Source organism: Lytechinus variegatus, chromosome 1 (assembly GCF_018143015.1).
Source record: "Lytechinus variegatus isolate NC3 chromosome 1, Lvar_3.0, whole genome shotgun sequence".
Lineage (NCBI taxonomy): Eukaryota > Metazoa > Echinodermata > Echinoidea > Temnopleuroida > Toxopneustidae > Lytechinus > Lytechinus variegatus.
In genome coordinates this window covers 81,986,130-82,009,505 of record NC_054740.1, presented here as the reverse complement: position 1 = coordinate 82,009,505, position 23,376 = coordinate 81,986,130, and the positions used below count along the sequence as shown (strand labels likewise).

The following is a 23,376-nucleotide window of genomic DNA, read 5'->3' as shown; positions in this document are numbered from 1 at the left end:
TCTGTAGGAAATTATACTTTTCAGATCGACCAAGGAAAGTCTTGGAGGTGTGTGAGATGGATGGAAGTAATCGTCGAGTTCTAAAACGAAATAACCTCTCCCAGGTCCGAGGAGTGGCAGTAGATCCTAAACATGGGTAAGCATGTCATACTGTAAAATCCCCATTTTTGTTTTCATTTGAGAATATTCTGAAAAGAAACTGTGTTTTCACATTTGAAGTCTGTTTCTTTGGTGACATGTACAAAACATTTAAATAATTGAAATCTAATCCCCTCTTTAGTCATTCCAAAGAAAGCTGAAATATATCCCATACCACATACTAGTTGGGCATTTCATCAAAAGCTATAAGATGACTGAGGAGCTAAAGAACAATGAAAATTTAGTGCACATACCTACATCTACCACAGGTGGATGTTTCATAAAGCTGTTCGTAGGTTAAGAGCGACTTTAAGAACGACTGGTGATCCTTTCTTACGCGCTAAATAATCACCAACATATAATAGTGAACGTTATTTACCGCAAGAAAGGATCACCAATCGTTCTTAAAGTCGCTCTTAACTTACGAACAGCTTTATGAAATGGGCCCCTGGATAGGTACACCAGTCATTCCTAAAGTTGCCCAATAGATACAAACAGCTTTATGAAACAGTGTAGAGATGAAGATCGATTATGACTGAAATCCTTTCGTTGATATTGTCTTCCAATACATGGGGTTAGGTGATATTTATGTTTGGAAGGATTGAGATGTGAGTGTGCATACATTTATTTTAACATGAATTCTACAAGCTTGTGCACTGTATTATCGCATAATATTACAAGTTCTGCTTGCAGTGCGTCCTAGGAAAAAAGAAACCCGTTTCAGAGATGAATTTCACAATTCTTCAGAATGTTTTATTCAGAAATTTGACACCAGTAGTAAAGAGTCTCTCTTCTTTGATATGATGGAGGCTTTAGTGTGCCGTCAAGATGGTGCAATGATTTACCTTGCCATGTTAAAAATGATAATGTTATCAAATGTCAACATGACGAGAGATATGTTATTTTGCCATTTGACAAAATAACATTATCATTCACTTTTTTGTTTCTATAATGAAATTCATTGATAGATTAATATGTCTCAGTGTTCTCTGATGTCTTTCACCAGGAATATGTATTGGACAGACTGGGGACTGAGGGCCTACATTGGACGTATGGGAATGGATGGTAGCAACGCTATTGAGATACATAATAAAGACATTGCTTGGCCCAACGGAATCACTGTAGATTATACTGCTGATAGAATCTACTGGACTGATGCGCATCTTGATCATATCGCGTAAGTTGTTTTATGTGCGTTTTGAATTTTTTTTACATTATGATTGTGTTAGAGTTATGTCTGTTGGTAGTTCCAAAGTGTGCATGTTCCAAAGGGTTAGCCAGACTATCCAAGTCTTACGCTTTAAGCTTGAAACTCCTCCTACTGCAGGTACTCCCTACACCCCCTCCCCTCAATCTGTTACTCGTGCTTGTACCACATCCTATCCCCATTTACACAATGCCTTGTGATATCATGCTGAGATCTATTGCTGAAAATCCCATGCATCACTGGTCTTTGAACTTGACATCTCTGTCTAAGCTCATCACATTCTACTCTCAAGCCAGAACCCTTTTCTTGGAATGAATCTTGAGATTATGACACTGTTGATCAGACTAGAACCTCAAGATTGAGCAAACTCGGGCTGATAGAGAACTGTAACATCTAAATACTCTTTCACCTTTACCCATCCTGACCTCACCTAACCTGTAAAGGTCATCTTGTGTGTCTGTTGAAGAACACACTATTTTTTAGAAATCAAGTTCATGCTTCCATGATAGAAAAGAGATTGTTGTCATACTCAAGTTTATTAAAATCTATTCACGAAAATCATTGCAGATTTGCAGACTTGGATGGCAACAATATCCATGAGATTGCAAATGATGATGTCGTACATCGGATCGCCCATCCATTCAGTGTCGCTGTGTTTGATGATTGGGTATACTGGACCGAATGGAATATCAAAAGGATCTACAGGGCTCACAAGTTGACCGGAGAGTACGAGGAGGAGTTTGTTACTGGCATGTATCATCGTCCCTTTGATCTCGCCATTTATCATTCTTTAGTTCAAGATACAGGTAATTACAATGCAGTCACTGCCATGAAATAAACCCCTTTTTGATACATCCAGCCCCTGTTTTCGATCATTTATTTCATGGAATTGTCAAGCCATGATATTTTAAGAGCATTTGAATTTTTGATATGAAGTAGAAAAAGGAGAAAAATCATTTCCGGAAGGCTCCTTCTATAGGGGATGGATGTACATGCTATTTAGAATTAGCTTTACATCATTGTGATGTTCTTTCCAAAGTTTAGATGTTATTGTACCATATTCAGATAAATAAACAACAACGAGAAATAAGATGGATTAAAGGGGCACGCTTGGACTACGGGCGCATGCCACAACACCCAGTTTACTGTCACAGCTGATTTTAATAGCAATGTTCCACAGATGCATTCAAAGTACTTTTCATTTTATGTAATGTCCAAAAACTTTGGTAATAAATCAATTCATATGACTCTAATCAATTTGCCTAGAGCTTGTGAACCCATGTGGAACAGACAACGGAGGGTGCAGCCATCTTTGTTTGCTGGCACCGGGTGGAGGGTATTCCTGCCTGTGTCCTGATAACTATGAGATGGACGATGATGGGATCTGTGTTGAGAGATGCCTCAGTAATCAGTTTCACTGTTCAGCCGATGCCGATTGTATCCCATGGTTCTATGAGTGTAACGGAGAAGCTGAATGCTCTGATGGGGAGGATGAAAGGAACTGCCCCGGTAAGAACCTCTTTGAGTTTCGTTTTCTTTGACATCGGGTTAAAGAGCATTATAAATGAAATATATGTACAATTGATAACAAAACAGTGAAATGAATTAGAAGGATAAATTTATGGATGGAAAAATAGTAATAATGATGTCATTAAGTACTGAAGGCCATTCTGTGCTGCCTTAATTTGTTGTGATAGAGCATAGAGCACAATATGTCTCTCATTTATGTAGACACCACTGCATGAACATGAATGTTCAATGGCATGATAAAGGTCATTCAATGAACCCCAACCCTCTTTTACCCTGTTCTTATACATGTATGCCTCAGTCCAAATACTACAATATTGTATTGCTGAATGAACATACATGTACATGTATGAACAGGGCTTAAGGTCAGATCTTGCTGGGGGGGGGGGGGATATGGGCTAAGGCATGTTTATACATTAATGAGATTTCACTTTAGAATGTCATACATGTATTATACACTCATTGATGCTTAGTGTGATTTTGAAGTCACACGTAAGTCTTAATAAAACACCTCCCCCCCCCCTCTGATTTTACATTTTTCTTTTGTTCCGATAGAAGGAGAAAGGGTATGTGACTCTGCAGTGTTCCAGTGTGATGGTGGATTCAGTTGTATTCCTATTCCATGGCTCTGTGATGGTGAATACGACTGTAGTGATCACACAGATGAATCACACTGCAGTAAGTACTAGCTCTCCATTCTCGTTCTTTGATTAATTTGATGTCTTTTCAGATATTGATTTTATTTTAAAAAAGTATCATTCTCTATATTGTGTGCTTATTTTTTTTAAAATGTCCTGATAACATATTTTGGTGTGCATGATTTGCCCATGCAATACCAGCGTATAGTCTACAAAGTGCCAAAGTTTGACAAATTTCGTATCTACAAGTAGGTTTGTATTTAGAAAACTTATTTTGTGCTGTATTGCATCATGGTCTAATGAATAATAATGATCATTAAAGATACAGTAATGATCAGTATGTTGGATGGCTTTTCCTCATATGATAGCAAAAGGTCTTTCTATGCTGTTTATTATAATATCAATATTCCTAGTACTAAGAATCTTGCTTTCTGGTTGCTTACAATAAACTTATGTGACCAAATATAGTTTGGGCCATCACTCGCTAGCTGGTATTTTGTCTTTCGATCACTAATCTTTCAAATTAATCATTAAGCCAGGGGCACACTTTGTGATTCATTGTGATCCGATTTTCGAAGAAACTATCATAACATTTGATGCGAATATTCCAACCAATAAAATCTTAACAATCATAGGTGAGAATAGTGGTATGACTATTGAAAAAAAATTCAGTCAAGTTCGAGCCTCCTTGTAGAAATAAAAGCAAATTCAATTCCAAATCACAATGACATCATCATCTGCTACGACTTGAAGCCGATTTGGACTTTACTCCGACTATAGGGCTTGCTGCAAAAAAAGCAAAATTATTATTTATTATTCCTAACATTATGCTGAACTTTACATAAATTAATTTTTCTTCTTGGAACTTTCATATTTAATGCAGAATGTGATTTATTTAAAAATTGTGTTGTATCAGATCTCATGTGGAAGCGCCGTGGTGTAGCGGTTCTGACTCTCGCCTTGTAATCACAGGGTCGTGTGTTCGAATCCCACCATGGCCTAGCCCCCTTTGGAAAGGCGTCAGTCCACACTTTGCCACTCTCACCCAGGTTCTAATTGGGTACCGGTAGGAAACAACCTTCATTGTGGTTGGTTTAGCAAGTTTGCGCCTAACAGGCTGCTTGGAATGCTATGAATCCAGTGACCGGGTAACAATTAATGTGAAGCGCTTAGTCGTAGATTGATAAATCGCTATAAAAATGCCAATCATTATTATTACTAGTGTGTGTTGGGCTTGAGTATCTTACATGCATTGTCAATATCGTAAGTAACAGTGTGCACAAAATAAATGAACCCAGCAAAATGAGTGTAAAGGGGAAGTCCACCCCAACAAAAAGTTGAAATAATTAAAAAAGAAGAAGAAAAATGAATTGAGCTTGACATTATATAAATAGCGAATAGGCATGAATGCGATGGTGCGAGATTTCGCATGAGGTGAAAGAAAGATGCTCTATTTAACGAGGTTTAAGCCGAGTTGAATAGAGCATTTCTTTCTTTCACCGAATGCGAAATCTCGCACCATTGCATGAATAAGAATATTCGCTATTTGTGTTGTACAACGCCACGGAATCAAGCGAAAATATGAGAAAAACAAGAGTTTTTCCCTCCAGTAATCTATGAAAAGGGAGCAAAAATATTGAAAGCAAAATCCCACAAGCCGGGCCCACAAGTGCACATGATCTTGGACAGCATTGTGCATTTAGCCAGCGGGCTGTACGCGCATTGTCATCTTATTCAATGAAATCGCATTGTGACGTCACCCCCTAAAGCCATGCAATGGTACATTTTGGATGGTACGTCTTGTGTGCAACGGTACGAATGTGTGACATTCAGCCTCCCATTTGATCGTGTACAACAAGCTAAGTAGGCATTGTACAATGAAAATTGTGTCAGTATCAAATGCAAAAAAGGAAATACAAGAGTTTTTAAATTTGCTTAAGTTACTGTATATGTACAACACACCGATGTGAAAATGAGAGAGTTGATGATGTCACACTTGTATTTTCTTTGCTTAAATTGTACAGTTTTTCAAGTTTTGCAGATTTGACTATAGGGAAGAATTTCATTGGGTCATTAAAGGTTGAACTATGGCTATTCCATATGTTTTAAGGTTGAATAAAGCCTATTACATAATGTGAAAAAAATGAAAGGTTCATTTTATTTATTATTAGCATGTATATAATCAAATGCAAAGGGAAGGTGCAATGTTGACATCATTAGTCTCATTTAAATACTGACCAGGATATGCTTACAACTGTGATATGACATTAAGCATTTACTTTTTATCTAAATTGTCTTTTTTGTGCAAATTATCAATCCTTATAATTTTGTAGGTGAATCATTATTATTATTGATGTGAAATATAGAGCAAATATCATCATTTGGAATTAGGATAACAAGATCTCTTTGAAAATCTTCATTTTTTTCCCTCTATATCCAGTTAATAATGAATGCCAAGATTGGGAATTCAGGTGCAACAGCGGAAAGTGCATCCCACGTAGAGAGGTGTGTGACAGAGATGAAGACTGCCCCGATAACGATGATGAAGATGAAGAGTTGTGTGGTAAGTATAGAGCCTTGGGGAATGCCATTACATTTATAATACAAGAAAGTTTATCAGCCATTTTCCCAGAACATTACATGTTATGAAACAGTATATAACTTATAGAATTCCTTTATATGCCACCGCCAAGAGCAGAGAAATTTCTGCAGTAATTATACTGTGTTTTAGGATATCTTTTTGAATTCATAGATGGAGGGAGAATTATTATTATCATAAATGACTTTTATTCTTGCATCCTGTAGCACATCCCAACACAACATGTTCGGAAGGTTACTTCTCTTGTGCCAATGGTTTCTGTGTTCCTGAGGCATGGGTTTGTGATCTGGATGATGATTGTGGAGACATGTCCGATGAACCTTCTACATGCTGTAAGTCTGCCTCCATATGCCTGCTGCCATTAACATACGCTGAACAATAAGTGACCACATATTTTGTTTTAACATTTGAGTTACATGTATAAATATCATGCAACAAACTGTGTGTCTTGGGGGGAGAAAGTGTGTTTTCAGAGATAAATATCACAATCGTTTGAAAAGTTTTGATAACAAATTTGGCAAGAACAATAGGAGCGAAGTTTCTTCTTTGATTTGAGACCAAATTTCTTACTCTTCTTGCTCTTCTACATGTATGTATGAGCCTTTATTTTAATATCGTATCTGTTACTAAATTAAGGAGGAAAAATAAGATTTCATGATGACGTAGATCAAATAACATCAATCATTTACCAATTTTGGAGAGAGAAAAAAGCTGAGAATCCTGGTTTCCCTTGTACATGTACATGGACTCACTGTACATGTACATTTTCTTGGTCGAGTTTTTTTTATATTTTATTGATGTTTATCCGATGGCAGTTTTCATACTCGTACCGAATCCCGGTTGATAGAAATAATGCGACAGCAAGAAGCGAAGTATACATAATGCAAGGGTTGGATGCTCTGCAGCGTCATGTTCCACATCAGACATCATTTACATTTATAGCCTCCAGCTAGGTTATAGGCTAATTGAGATACAGTGTTAAAATTAATGAAATCAGACCATAAGGACCTCTATCTGAATATTCATGTAGATGAATGTAAACTTCAAACACAAAATAATTTATTAGTCCTGTATTTCAAAACATAATACTTTATCACTGGGTATTCATTATTACTTGTAATATTTGAAAAAAAAAATCTTTCTTCATTGTTCCTTATGTTGTTTGCTTATTGATCTGTTATTGTTTGTGACTACAGATCAATCGACTTGCCCGCCTGGTTGGTTTGGATGTCAAGATTCCTATCGTTGCATCCCAAATTATCTCAGATGTAACTTATACTACGATTGCAGGAATTCTGATACTAGTGATGAAGATGGATGTCGTAAGTGATCATTATAATGTCTTTGAAATTAAACATTGCAAACCCTGACAGAATTGTGTTTTGTGACAAAATAGACCATAAGATCCAAACTAGTGTCCACATTTTTGGCTTCATTATTGCTTGTGTGGCGAGTACGCAATCAGTTGATAATGCAGCGACATCGTGACTTTTGTATGAATGGTTACATGTTGATATCGCTGTAGTTAATCCTTTTAATGAGATATGGTGATGTGATGAAATGCTTCAGGGGATTAATTTTGTTTTTCGGATCAAGGTTTTGTTGAGATGTGACTGATAAGTCCCCAGTGAGTTCAGAATTAATTTGTCTGAGCATGCTGTAGCATGCTGCATATTGTCAATAGTATTCTCATTTGTTTGTGATATCTATTACATGTCATATTGATTTTCAAAAAAGAAAGTTTGTTTTTATCAATCAGAAAAAAACGAAGAGAAATGATCATTTGACTTTGTTTCTCTTTGTTATGAGTCTCTTGTTAAATTCCACAATTTGAAAGTGTGAAATGAATTCAAGATCAAGATTTACTTTGCTTTATAAAGTATTTAGGATTTAATTGCCTGAAATCCGAGCCCCTTTCATGTTTTATTGTTTTTTTTTTCATTTCAGCTTTGGGGGCATAAGGTTGAAACAATGTGTAATAGTGAAAATCTAGATTGCAAATTAAAAGCAGAAATGAAATTTAGTCATGTGGACGTGCATGCAGGACTTAACAGTGAGCGTTCCATGTCTGATCGCGGATGCTTCTAGCCAGATGACTAAAATTATTTCTAGTTTTTAATTCCTGGTTGAATAAAATTGTACTTAAGTTTATCTTACAATGTAGTACCTTCTCATTTTCTAATTTTTCTAACATTTGTAACAGCTGAAGTAACCTGCGATCCGATAGGAGATTTCAGATGTGATAATCACAAGTGTATCCCAAAACGATGGGAATGTGATTTCAATAATGACTGTGGGGATAGATCGGATGAATATGAAGGATGCGGTAAGATTCATAAGTTCTTTGTACCATATTGTTTTAAAATTATGTGCATTATCATATGTGGTCAGGGATTATTCATTATCTGTAGTATAAAATCGGGAAATATTACTGTCAAAATGATGGTAAGAATAAAAATAAAAATAAAAACTTGCTTGAACATCCTCTTTCTTGATGACAAGGTTCTCGGCTTAAGGATATTTCAAGCAAATTGTAGAACTACCTGTTATATATATATATGTATCATTCTATTATATTATTGTGTAATATATATAGTCTCACTACGAAGCAAGCCTTCAAAGCTCACATCACCATTAACTCTCTTTTTGTTTATGTACAGTATACCGACCGTGCAGTGAGAGTGAGTTCCGCTGTTCTAATGAACGTTGCCTCCAAGGAAGCAAGGTGTGTAACAAGTTCACTGACTGCCCCAATGGAGAAGATGAAGATAACTGTAAGTATGTGAGGGCTTTGCATTTAGTCTGATGCTGGAAACTGGTGTCGGTGTTACTAAAAACGCCAACACCAGCCACAGTGCCTAACATGAAATGAGACTATTGAATAGGGATTTTCCTGTTATAGCAAGGTGTTTATCCAAACATCAACACCTAACATAAGATACTCTGAATTGACTTTGTGTTATGTAAGGCATGTTGGGCCCATCGCCAATTGTTGCAGGTTGTTGGCCCTAACACCAGCCACAAGATTGAATCAGTGTAAATTAGGATGAAAGGGATAGTTGCCCTTTGTGGGTAGCTGATTTTAACAAATTCTCAAACTATAAGATGAAAGATTGTATTTGTCCGAAATAAACCCTGAGACACACCACTGGATGAAATGCTATAATTTAGACACAAATGGCTGCGATTTATTGACCTGATTTCGATTGCCATTTCTGAGATGCATGTAGGTTATGCTCGGTTTTCTCCAAGTAGAAAAAAAGGTCTGTTGGCTGCGTTGTCTGCCTTCTGTTGTATGTGTGACTCCTGTGCACAATGTATTATTACATGTAGCTACACTGTACATTCACGGTATCTTGTACACACTGTACTTAGGTCATGCTGGCTTCATCCATAGTTCATCTACACATCCGCACTGTAAACATTGCCAATTAAACCAACCTTTATTCATTTCCAAACTTTGGTTTGCACCTCCAAAGTTTTAAAGTAGTTCCTGTACATAGCTTGTAAATGTTTTTTGTGGTAATTTTCAGCCAGGGGACTTCAATGATACCAAGAAAAAAAATAAGATAATATGTGTACAGACATAGCAACGTACCTGGCTCACTGCATAAATTGTTGAAAATGTTTTTATTCTTCGTTGAAAGCCTCCTCAGTGATTGCCACATTATGTTTTAGTGATCTGAAGCTGGTTTCATACCAAAATTCACATGATTTTTCTTTAAGTATACCTGGTATATCAATCAAGACAAGCACTTCAACCCCCCTCCCCCCAAAAAAATCCTAACCCCTTGAGAGGGCACTTAAAGGTCTGTTTGGTTTCTCTTCCTTTCTTACACATAAAACAGGTGGGGATCGGAACTGCCCTAGCGGTTACAGAAACTGCGCATTTGGGACATGTATCAATGAAACTCTCTTCTGCAATGGTCGAAAGGATTGCTATGATAATTCTGATGAAATCGGTTGTGGTATGTATGCCTCACTTTTGATTTTCACTCACTTTTCATTTTTAGCTCTGTTGTTATACCCAGTTTCCTTTTCGAGATGAAGAATGTAGAGTTGTTTTAGAAAAAAGTACATATACATTGCCATCTATAGATTAATGATTAGCCTAAGAAGTAATATCTGTTGGTAGTGCGCATGGTATTATCACTTATGTACAGTGTGTGAATGAGATGCACGGGGTAGATGTATTAATCCTTTTTACACTCGAGGAGGACATACAATTTGTTGCATAATCATTTTGAACTTGACCAAAGTATAAATACCATATGCAAATGCCTCATAAGAAGAATACTGTTTTATAGCTCAATTTTTTGCCTTTTCTATGTAACCTCTCTTTTTGTGCAATGATTGCAAAGAAACTTTCAATAAGTATAGTCTTTCTTTGATCAATCTTTTCTTGGACAAATATGGGAACAGATATCTGGCTGAAGAATTAATGGTACCAGTATATAGCGATTGGGACAAGTGTTTTGATGAGGCCTGCAACCCTCAGGATATTAGTGACCAAGAATGCTATGGCCCAGATTCCTATAGTTGAATCCATTGTCTGGAACTGGAGTCATCATATATGGGTCATTCCATGGGGTTGGGGCCCGGGGGGGGGGGTGCGCGTTCGACCAAAAAAGTGGTAGGGGTGTGCCGCGGGCGAGACAAAAAACGGGGGCCTTGGAGCGGGCTTATTGTAAAAAGAAGGGTCCTCGGAACGGGCTTCTGAACTACAATTTTGTGAAAACGGGGGGCTTGGAACGGATCGCCAGCGTGTAAGTACGTGCGTATGCACCCCTATGGCCTCCGCTGGGTGCGCTCGCGCAGACTATGGTCAGACAGCGCTCGGCGGCCACTTTTCACCAAAATTGCAGCAGATCAATATGACCGGAACGGCGTAACAAAAAAATATGTGAAGCTTTGGAGCGGATTTCTTCTTTTTTCTGGATAAGAACAAAATGCTATGCTTTGGACAACTTCCTTTGTTTTGTTTTTTTTCCTCAATAAGACAAAAATGCTATGCCTTGGAATGGAAATTTGGGTGTAAAAATGGGGGTCCCCTCCGCGGCACATACCCACTATGCATTATATACTGAGTGCCCCCCCCCCCGGGTTGGGGCAACAAATCATGTGATGTCCATGTAAGAATGGTATCAGTTTTTTCATTACACAGAGAAGATCAGTTCAAATGGGGTTAAATTTTGATGTGTCAATTTAAAGATGATGTCTAATTCGTTTGGAAATTGGGAATCTTTAATGGATTTACTGCAAAACAAGTACTAAGTTTGACATGTACCACCGTTACATGGACATCACATTGACGTAACATTGGCAATAAACTCTCAGGTGTGAATCTGTCATACATAATGATGCTTGAGAAGTAAGACTTGATGAGACACCATTTTTTTTTTACTGGTAATTTCATGCATACATTTGCCTTCTTTACTTGAGACATGGTTTTGGAGTTCTCGTATGTCACAAAAATTGCCCCTACCCCATGGAATGACTCTAATGCATATTTCATATATTGATTATGCTTTATATTCAGTTCATATTCTGAGAAAAAAGTCTGATAAGGAAGCATGTTCTAGTAATAGTTACATTGTCCTTAATTTGTTCTTGTCACCAAGGCACTTATAGTCATAAGCTCACTTTTTGAATTAGTTCACCCACTGTTTATGTAAATTATTGATATAAACGGTAGGCTCAGCAATTCAGTAACAGCAATGAGAGGCATGAATATTATTTGCTGTGACAGTTTAAGTTTTTCATGTATATGCTGAATGAAGAGCAATTGGTGCATGCAGTCTGCAAAACCACAGATCCAAAACCACCTTTGTAACTTTAGGCCAATAGTCAATTTGCAGAGCCGTAATCGGGTGAACCATTCACCTACATGTAGTTCAATCAAGATATTTGCATGTACATGTGCAGTCTATGATATATAGCCTCAATATAACATATTTCTTTACTGTTTTAAACCTTTTCATATCATCCTCAATTAATTTTACACACGGTGAGTTATATGAAACCTAGATATATCTTCATGGAGTGTTATGTAAGCCAAAATAATGCCGTATTGGAACAGTGTAGTCTTACATTTATACATGATTGTAATGACCCTATATTTAGTTAATGCATGTACTTCCAGTGGCCTAATAGATGTAAATGTAATTTGTATTTTCTATCATGTGTGCAAAATGATTTGTGAAACAGGTGATGATGTATATAGCATTGAATGGCATACATGTACATGTAGGTGAGCTTCAAGCATACAATGTATATCTAGGTACCGTCTTACAAAGAGTTACGATTAATCTGATTAACCACAACTATGGACAGCCATCAGCATCTAAAATTCAAATTTGTTCAAAACATTTTCTAGATATGATGTATATTCATACATTTAGCTTTCCTTTGAAGATTCAGTGTGATTCTCTTTGTTGAGGAGATTGAGATACTTTCCTGTAGAAAAAATTGTGATATGGATGAATTTCCATACAGTTGAGATTGATTGGATCAATCGTAACTCTTTGTAAGATGGATCCCAGTACTGCTTGGGGCTGTTTCATGTCTTGTTTTCATATATCAAATTGGTATTGGTTATGTGACATTTGTAAAAAAAGAAGTTGTGATATCAGTTATGCTTCATTATGCTTCGATCCATATTCTAACATACAACTGACAAACGTAAGCAATGTAATTAATGTAATGGAAAATGATCTACCAGGGAGTGGGAAACCATAGCGGCTCTTTTGGTACAGTTTATAGCATGTTTTCTTTTTAGAAAATATCTTAAGACATTGCAGTTTGTTACCTCACAGATACCCCCCCCTACATGTAGGCTACAAACACATTCCATTATCCTCCATTCTTTTCCAAGGGGACCATTTCACAAAGCATGTTACTGGTTTTCACTGAAAAATTTGCTCTCGGCCAATCGTATCAAATATTACAGTAGCTTATAACACTCTTATAAACACTTGTGACAGCTATGCTTCATGGAATGCTCTCCTGGCGGGTCTTTCCTCTATAATCCGAATAGATCTACAAGTAGTACTTCTCTTTGCCCCCAATTGCCTTTCTCAGTGTCAGTTCTCTACTTAGCTTTTGTTGGTCTCTCCATCCTTGCATGAGCAAGAAATTGTGCCAGGTTTGAAATGGAATTGAGCTTTAAAAAACCCTCCTGTTTCATCATAAGCATATCAAGAACTTTAACAAATGTAATAGTTCAATAAATAAATAATTTTTTTACATCATAGGTTTACTTTCATCAGGTGTATTAAAAATTGGATGGGCCTTTGAAAAGTCTTTTAGGATTTGCTGAAACTGAGAATTAAAACATTGATACACAGGGGGGTATTGTATTCAATTATTTTGCACAAAATTTTCCTTTTTTTGTAATATTGCCCATTCTGATGAAGTGATACAAGGTAAAAAAGTAAAAAAGATAGCCACTGAATTTGTGAGTGCATGCTCCATGTTATATTTATTGCAGTATTGTGATGGGATCATACTTGTAATCATTTCAGTTATAATTTGTTTTTCTCCTCATGATACATCTGCAGTATCTACAGGATGTGAGGAAGGTGAGTTCCGATGTACCAACAATCGTTGCATCCCAGTGCAGTTTGTCTGCGATGGAATGAATGAATGTGGGGACGGAAGCGACGAAACCAGAGAGGCATGCCGTGAGTAAACATATCTTTGAGCTTATACTAAAAGAAAAATGACTGATTTATCTATTATTCATTAGGAAGAGAGAACTTAAAATTCATGTAATGGACATGATGGGAAAATTGCTCTGGGCCAGTGTACAATTCAATACTAATGCCAAATATCAAACTCTTTTACTCGGTGTGTTGCTAAAGTTAATCTACCTTTGTTACTCAATTGTCCTTTGGTGAAGTAATTTACTCAGGCATTCAGTGCTCTGAATTGAATACTAGCCCTGGGTCCCGTAACACAAAGATTAGCAATTGATCGCTGATTTCAAAAAACAATTCTGATTGGTTCATAGTCAGTCTACTTAGCAAAATGCGCATGCAACGAGGATCTTGATTGGTCATTTCATTTAGCGATTAATCGCTAACCTTTGTGTTACGGTGCCCTGGTGGGTGTTTCAGAAAGCTGTTCATAAAGTTATGAACAACTTTACGCACGACTGGAACATGTTCTTAGGTCATATATCAATTATACAGGGGTATCATTGAGCACAAGAAGGGATCACCAGTTGTGCGTAAAGTCATTCGTATCTTACGAACAGCTTTATGAAACACCCACCTGGTGATTATGATTCTCGAAGGAAGAAAATTTGTCTTTTCATTGCAGTTTTCATAGTAATAGATTTTTTTTGTTGCTTTCTCCTCAGCATTTACACATCAATATTAAGATGCCAGATAATAAAAAAAAAAATCTTTGATTTTCTTCATGAATAGAATCCAGCAATTGTGATACAAGTGAAGGTATACGATTCAGGTGCCGTTCATCCGATCTGTGTATATGGAGAGCTCAAGTATGCGATGGACACAACGATTGTGGAGAGTCGGACACAAGTGATGAAGAACGATGTAAGATTATTGTTTGTAGATGGATGGATTAATTGATTGATTTATCAATTATATTTGATAAATGGATTGATAATATGTTGATTGATTAATGGTCCAGTTGCCACACTGTTTGTTTGATTGAATGATTAGTTGATTGATGGATGGATGGATTGATTGATGGATTGATTGATTGATGGATTGATTGATTGATGAAGAGCGGTGATGTTGTGGTTCTGACTCTCGCCTTGTAAACAGAGGGTCATGTGTTCGAATCCCACTGCGGTCTAGCGTCCTTTGGCAAGGCGTTCAATCCACACTATGCCACTCTCGACCCAGGTGACAAATGGGTACCTGGTACAATGCAAAAGTTATTGTACATGTATGTTTGAATATGCCAGCAGCATTATGAAGTTGCAATGAATGCAAGGAATGCTCTCCAGGGAATGGAAATTGAAATGATTCCAATGACGGGTAATAATGTGCTGTAAAGCGCTTTGATCTGTTACAGGAAAAGCGCTATATATAAAAACTTGCTATTATTATTATTGGACTGGTTTATGGTTTGATTAGTTGATTGATTATTGATTAATAATACATTGATCAGTAAATTGATGAATAGTCTGATATTAAGGTGACTGATGAATTGATAAGTTGATAAATGGATTACTTTATCAATCCATTGATTTCCCAATATATTAAATGATAAATTTGAAAGTTGATTAATGGGTTGAGTGAAGTAATTTGGTGAGTAAATTAATTCATTATGATAATAAATCATATGTATGTAATGCTTGATAGAATAGAAAAAAATGTCTTTCTCGTACAGGTACATATATTTATATATCATTATTCTGGTCATTGGATTAGATGATTTATGGAATGAATTCTATTCATCTAATTGATTGGCAAATTATATTGATTTGATAAATGGACCAAGATTGTTTTATGATTGATTTCCGGATTGCTGGATTCATCAGTATTTTGATTCATAGATTGTTGAACTGATCATTTGATTGATTCCTTTGTTGGTTAATGATTGTTTATTAGTGATTGATTGACTGTTAAGTTCTCGATGACATGTTCATACCATTGTTTGTATTCATTCATCTATATTACACAGAACCTGAAAAGTGATATTAAAGAGAAATTCCAGTAGTTGCAGTTAACACTGATTTCATGAGAAAGTCTGTAAAACAAGGCTTAATTGCCAGTATATCATCGAGGATCTAGATCTGGTACATTTACATTAACTGGACTTTGTGAAATCTTGAAATCTACGCTGAAAAATGTTCGCACCGAAAATCCCCAACACAGATAAGCGCACGTGGGACAGTGTATCATTATTGCTTAGGGCGTCGGGCCGACGCCCTACCCGAATCTCGTGCTTATTTGCTGATTTCTCAGCAATTACACAATTTCTTCCATAATCCTTTGGCACATGGGTTTTATTTATACAAACAGACACTTTAGTGGTCATTTCATTGGATTCTGTATGAACTCATTTTGATATCGTTACCAAAACTAGCATTTACCTTTAATTGGTCAGCCAGAGTCAAGCATGGCCTAATGAATAAACATTCACATTTGTATACACAGGTCCAAAGGCAGGGTTGATCTTATTTCTTCACTTTCCCATTTGATATTCTAGGCACACCCGACGTTTGTACAGGAGACACTTTCAGATGTCCTAGTGGTGAGTGTGTTCCATTCACTGCTGTGTGTGATGATAACAATGACTGCCTTGATAACTATGATGAATTGGGCTGTGGTAAGTTTTATTTGAATTGGAAAATTTTACATTAAGACCCCTACCTTTGATAATCTAAAATAATTCATACTCAGATTATATGCTAACATTGATTACATTTAATTTTCTGTTTTATCTGACAGCTTACCAAAATCCAGATAAATATGTTGATGAAATGCTTCCCAAGGCTTTGGAACTAAAAGGTTGCAATAACCGATCAAGATAATTGTTACATGCACATTTTATAGACTTAATAGTAACCAATCAGAATTTCTGCTAGATTGTCCATTTAGTGGATATTTAGTGCAATTTCCATAGGTCAATTGAAGTAGAAGAAATAAAATGTGTCTGTATCCTTGAAGATGTAATGGTTATAAAATAGTGTCATTGATCCAGTCAATTTCACCTGTTGAAAGTCAGCATCATCATTAAATGTGACAATTTACAAATTTATTTTGATTGTCCTTTTCACTGTTGTAGCCTTGAATATCACTTTTCAATGAAGTGTGTCTATATCAGCTATGTCTATGCTTGAGCCTCACCAGTGGCAGATCCAGTATTTCAAAATTGAAATAGATTAAAGGACAAGTCCACCCCAACAAAAACTTGATTTGAATAAAAAGAGAAAAATTCAACAAGCATAACACTGAAAATTTCATCAAAATCGGATGTGAAATAAGAAAGTTATGACATTTCAAAATTTCGCTTCGTTTCACAAAAACAGTTATATGAACGAGCCAGCTACATCCAAATGAGGGAGTCGATGATGTCATTCACTCACTATTTCTTTTGTTTTTTATTGTTTGAAATATGAAATATTTTGATTTTCTCGTCATTGTCATGTGAAATGAAGTTTCATTCCTCCCTGAACACGTGGAATTCCATTATTCAAACATTTTGTGCTTCAGGCAAGGAGGTCCTAATCGTCAAATTCGTAAAAGTTGAAATATTGTATAATTCAAACAATAAAAAACAAAAGAAATAGTGAGTGACATCATCAACTCTCTCATTTGGATGTAACTGGCTCGTTCATATAACTATTTTGTTGAAAATAAGCGAAACTTTGAAATGTCATAACTTTCTTATTTTACATTTGATTTTGATGAAATTTTCAGCATTGTGCTTGTCTGATTTTTCTCTATTGATTCAGATCAAAAATTTTCTGAGGTGGACTTGACCTTTAAGCTGTATTGATATGCATGTTTAACTCTATCTAGGCCGGGGTATTTTGGGAGTTCATATGGCCGGGGGCCTCCCAGGCCCCCCTTAAGATCTCGGCCGTCGACCGCGCGATCGCGCCGAAAATTGGCACGCGGGTTGTCTGGGACATAATCTACAAGATTGTATAGTAATTTATTTCATGCGAATCGCTATTAAGTGATTATGCTAATTTATGCGTAATTAGTATGCGAAATCATACTTTTTCCTCTAACTCCCTAAATAAAGCTCCAAATGTACTAATTTTTGGTATAGAAACTCTTTGTGGTGTCCTTAGCAAGAGTACATGAAAAAAATTGTGATATCAAATCATTTTCTTATGTATTATATTGTTTTTTGCAATTTCTTATGTATTTCTTTGTTTTTTTGACCTTTTGTTTTTCATTGTTTTTTCAATGAAATTTGTTGGGGACTCTTCTGTGATTATAAAAATCATAAAATGAATACATTTAGACTGGCAAAACTAAAAATAATCATACATTTATGAATTTTGGTTGAAATCACAATTTGCATTGACTTTGTACACGAAATCACATTTTTGAGCAATTTTCGGTCTGACATGCACTTACATAATGTTGTGTAATTTCGGAACCACATACCCGGGTGACGCAAAATTGGTCTCAAAAGTTGCGCAAGACTTGAAAGTAAAAACTCAGCGAGCGGCGTGGTCAAAAAATTTCGCACGGCGAAAATATCGCGCGATTCGTTGAGGGGGGCCTCCGAGCCCCCCCCCCCGGCCTAGATAGGGTTAAGTGATTATGCTAATTTATGCGTAATTAGTATGCTAAATCATATTACTTTTTCCTCTAACTCCCTAAATAACGCTCCAAATGTACTAATTTTCGGTATAGAAACACTTTGTGGTGTTCTTAGCAAGTTTACATGAAAAAAATTGCGATATCAAATCTTTTTCTTATGTATTATATTGTTTTTTGCAATTTCTTATGTATTTCTCTGTTTTTTGACCTTTTGTTTTTCATTGTTTTTTCAATGAAATTCGTTGGGGACTCTTCTGTGATCATAAAAAGCATAAAATAAATACATTTAGACCAGCAAAACTAAAAATAATCATGCATTTAGGAATTTTGGTTGAAAACACAATTTGCATTGACTTTGTACACGAAATCACGTTTTTGAGCAATTTTTGGTCGACATGCACTTACATAATGTTGCGTAATTTGGGAACCACGTACCCGGGTGACGCAAAATTGGTCTCAAAAGTTGCGCAAGACTTGAAAGTAAAAAGTCAGCAAGCGGCGCGGTAAAAGAATTTCGCGCTGCGAAAATATCGCACGATTCGTTGAGGAGGGGCCTCCGAGGCCCCCCCCCCGGCCTAGATAGGGTTAATAGGTGATTCTAAAAAAAATAAAGAGGGGGGTCCCTTGTGCCACCACTTGGATCAAACTCTGAGCATCATGCTTTGATAACACTTTCATTTTAATGTTGACATTTACAAGTATGGGTTTGTAAATATCTTGTTAAAATAGTACCAAGAATTTACACATGAAACACTTTTAAATTTATATTCTGGCTAGAAAAGGTTGAATTATTATTCTTATGATTCTTGTTGTGACAGATAAAGATGCTTCCTGTGATGAAGACAATGGTGGGTGTGAGCATATATGTACCACTATCAATTCAAATAGAGCCGTCTTGTGCCAGTGTAGACAGGGCTACACGTTAGCAGCCGATGGGCGGAATTGTGTGGGTAAGTACACCTATTGTTTTCATCAACATTTGTCCGTCAAATATATCTGGTAATTGTAATGTTGAGTTCCCAGCCGGGCTGAAACCCGGAGCCTGGCGAGTTGGGGAATTCCCCCCACCCCCGGCCACGCTGGTCCTTTTGAAGAAAAAAACAACCAATTAGAATAGCTCTTACAAGTGTAGGATCGTTAGAGTAGGCATTTGTGTTGTAGGACCATGCAGTAAACAAGATCTATTACAGTGCAATCAACGTTTCAGTTAAAAGTAATCATTAGATTTCACAAAACATTTATTCTAAGTTTCCTCAGCGTAGATAAAGTTTGATTTCTCCCTCAACATGAGGAGTCCTGTTGTTAAAAGCTATCGTGATTAAGTGAGAAGTACCTTATTGTCAAGTGTGCTCAAATTGAAATATCTTATAATTCATACAGTAAAATGCAAAAGAATCAGTGCAGTGAGTGTGTGGCATCATTGACTTTCTCATTTACATATTGCTATATTTTTTATTCAAATAATATGTTGGGGAGGACTTCTCCTTTTATTACAGTGCATGGCAAATTGACTTATATTTCCTGTAGCGGAATTAATCAATGAATGTCATCTGACAAGTTTCTTTGAATTTTGATTGACTGAGAAGTGCAGGTGACTGACTGTTTTTTTGAAGTGCTTCCCAGAAACTGACTTGTAATTGATTAGAAGTTTCTTTCAACACACCTTTTATATTCTTTGTTTTGTTCTGTTTTTGATTAGATGTGAATGAGTGCACCGATTTTAACTGCATTCAATCATGCTCCAACTCTAAAGGTAGTTACAGATGCTCCTGCTCCGAAGGGTATTCAGGACAGAACAATAGTTGTATTGCAAATGGTAAGAATCTGATATTGTAATGAACCTTAAGAAATAGTCCAAAGCCAAAATTTATCCAAAATCTACTTACAATTTATTTTGCATATTTTGAAACTACAATGTATATGCCAGAAATTTTTTTTAATTACAAAATTTGATCACTCAGTTTTTCTCATCTTTTTGATAAATGCTTTTTTCTGTACTGGAAAGAGCATTTCTCATTCTTACAGATTGGCAAGTGCCATTGACTGATCATCTATTCCCACTTCATACATGTATAACTATTTTATGGATTTTTTTATTGAAATGTGTGAGGCCTATTACTTTACATTCCTCAACAGTTGAGGAAATTCACTTAAACACTGTTTAATGCCGTTCTTGACGCAATGCTTTTCTATAAGCCCCCCCCCCAAAAAAAATAAAAATAAATAAATAAATAAAGTAAAAAATGTAGGAATACAAAAAAGTACTTTGTTTAGAGAGCAAGGAATCAACCAAATATTATGATGACTCACCCCAAACTTTCTAAAGCAAAATGAGCCGTCATCAGCTATTCTACGACCTGCTTCTGCTCATCAGCCATTTTCACATTTTGATGCAAAAACAAATTTGGCCAGTAACTTTTATGTAATTTAACTGATGTAACATGCAGTGTAAGATTTTTCATTGCTCTTCTCTAGGATTCAACTTCTTACTTATGTTTTTTTTATTCCAACATTTCCAGGAGAAGCACCATATTTGATAATAGCTGATGGACAGAGTATTACCCGAGTTGTCGACGGGATTCGACAGTTGGTTGTGGACCACCAAAGCAGAATTGAAGGCCTAGACTATATGTTTGAAACAAGTAATGATAATCACAGTCATATTGAAATACAAATCAACATTATATATATTTACATGATTCTTCCTTTAGGCGATTTTTTGGCAAAATAATCAGCAGAAGGGGGAGCCAACTTCAAGATGAACTTTTTGATTCGCTACGTTTTCTGACCCCATTTTCTCCCATATCCGTATGGGTAGGTGGCATTCTCTTGATACAAACATAGAGGGTGCCAAAGTATCAACATGTCTACTGCTATGAAATTCAGTAGATCAGGAAAAAAAATTTAATATGATATAACATGGAAATTAGGTATATGTATAACGATTGGGGCACTGACGTCCTGAGATTACTCCTAGGGCGAAGTAAGTTTTTCTAGTTTATTACGTGGAGCGTTGTGGCCCAGTGGATTAGTCTTCGGACTTTGAAACAGAGGGTCGTGGGTTCGAATCCCAGCCATGGTGTAATTTCCTTCAGCAAGAAACTGATCCACGATGTGCTGCACTCGACCCAGGTGAGGTAAATGGGTACCGGTAGGAAGTAATTCCTTAAGAAGCTGTGTGCGCTATGAACGCCTAGCTTAGCCGGGTAATATAGGAGCGCCTTGAGCACCTAACAAGGTGGAAATGTGCGCAATATAAATATCCTATATTATTATTATTATTATTATTATTACAAATGTACAATAGTTCATGAGATTCACTAAGAAAATTTTATTACCTCACAGGTAGTAATTGTACAATTTTTTTTTGTTATAGAGGCAAATAACAAAATATTCTAAACATATACTGCAGTATTATTTTGAATCCATTGATTCTCCACAATGACATTTAAAGCTGGTATACATATATGCAATGAAAAAAGGTCAAATTTGACCCTAAGTTGAATCTACATGTAGGTACATACAATGTATATACTTTGATGATTTGTTAAGGCTGTGTGCTATGTGAATCGTATCCCAGTAATGTATTATATTTTCTCTTACATGTAGATACTTAGGCAAATAGATCTATACTGTATACATGTTTATTTGGTTTTGTTTATTTTTGTTCAACCTTTGACAAATTTAATCTAAATGTATTTCATTTGTTTGAATTGTTTTGCAGATAATTTATACTTTGTAGACAGTGAAACTCGCTCTATCAAGAGACATTCATTGCAATATGACAGTCAAATAGCTCCTGAGAACCTGGCTGTTGATAATTTATACCTTCCTGTAGATATGTCTATAGATTGGATTGGAAGGTAAGATTTAAAGGACAAGTCCACCCAACATAAAGTTGATTTGAATAAAAAGAGAAAAATCCAACAAGCATAACACTGAAATTTTCATCAAAATCGGATGGAAAATAAGAAAATATGAAATTTTAAAGTTTTACTTAATTTCACAAAACCGTTGTATGCACATCCTGGGGGGCGTTTCATCAATATTTTCGTCTGACAAGTTTTCAGATCTGACAACTTTCCTGGATTCTGATTGGTTGAGAAGCACTGTTACTATAGTAACTTTCAGATAAAACAGGACTTGTCGGATAAAAAAAGGCCGACAAGTCCTTTCATGAAACGCTCCCCTGGTCGGTATGCAAATGCGGAGACTGATGACGTCAGCCACTCACTTTTTCTTATGTATTTTATTACATGAAATTTGAAATATTCTCATTTTCCCCTATTTGACAAATGAAACAGTTATTAACTCCTTCCTGAACATGTGGAATTAGCATTGTTTTACTATATGGTTCACTCAAGTTGGTTCTTATTTTCAAATAAGCAAAAAATTAAATATTGTATAATTCAAACAATGAAAAACAAAGGAAATAGTGAGTGAGGGACATCATCGACTGTCTTTAATATTCACATGCCACTGAGTTGTGCATATCACTGTTTTGTGAAAAATAAGGGAACCTTAAAATGTCATGATAAGTTTCTTATTTTATCTCTGATTTTGATGAAATTTTTTAGTGTTATGCTAGTTTGATTTTTCTCTATTTATTCAAATCAATATTTTTCTAGGGTGGACTTGGTCTTTAAATATTTATTGGGTTTTTGACATTTTACTACTTGATTATCTTGATCTTGTAATATATATATATTCATTAGATAGTACTTCAAAGTACATTTGCCAGAATTGACATATGTAATATTTCAATTTTTAATCAACACAGCTTGCATAAAGTGTTCAGGGAGACCCCAGCCCTACTCATATTCATCAGTATTCAGTATACCTGGAAACACTTGTCAAAACTCCTGTTTATAAATGCCTCAAATACTTGGATATGATTGGGGTCAGTCAAAATGATGCTATACCTGCACAGCCAAGTGAATACTTGCTGTCTCCCAAAAGCAGCCCAGCATCATGCATTTACATTTTTATAAAAAAAAATGAAAT

General features: G+C 36.0%; 1 protein-coding gene across 2 annotated transcripts in view; it reads left to right on the top strand.

Moving 5' to 3' along the window:
• The window catches only part of LOC121425046 (low-density lipoprotein receptor-related protein 2-like), a 79,354-nt gene that overhangs the window by 40,204 nt on the left and 15,774 nt on the right, over window positions 1–23,376 (top strand). For both annotated transcript variants that reach the window (XM_041621005.1, XM_041620996.1), the window contains exons 13-30: window positions 8–136; window positions 1,145–1,315; window positions 1,913–2,151; window positions 2,612–2,854; window positions 3,428–3,550; window positions 5,951–6,073; window positions 6,316–6,441; window positions 7,306–7,431; window positions 8,313–8,435; window positions 8,770–8,883; window positions 9,958–10,077; window positions 13,669–13,791; window positions 14,539–14,670; window positions 16,298–16,417; window positions 19,191–19,322; window positions 20,072–20,188; window positions 20,892–21,014; window positions 22,097–22,235. In XM_041621005.1, coding sequence (XP_041476939.1) covers window positions 8–136; window positions 1,145–1,315; window positions 1,913–2,151; window positions 2,612–2,854; window positions 3,428–3,550; window positions 5,951–6,073; window positions 6,316–6,441; window positions 7,306–7,431; window positions 8,313–8,435; window positions 8,770–8,883; window positions 9,958–10,077; window positions 13,669–13,791; window positions 14,539–14,670; window positions 16,298–16,417; window positions 19,191–19,322; window positions 20,072–20,188; window positions 20,892–21,014; window positions 22,097–22,235 — 2,523 coding nt within the window. The remainder of the gene's footprint in view (window positions 1–7; window positions 137–1,144; window positions 1,316–1,912; window positions 2,152–2,611; window positions 2,855–3,427; window positions 3,551–5,950; window positions 6,074–6,315; window positions 6,442–7,305; window positions 7,432–8,312; window positions 8,436–8,769; window positions 8,884–9,957; window positions 10,078–13,668; window positions 13,792–14,538; window positions 14,671–16,297; window positions 16,418–19,190; window positions 19,323–20,071; window positions 20,189–20,891; window positions 21,015–22,096; window positions 22,236–23,376) is intronic.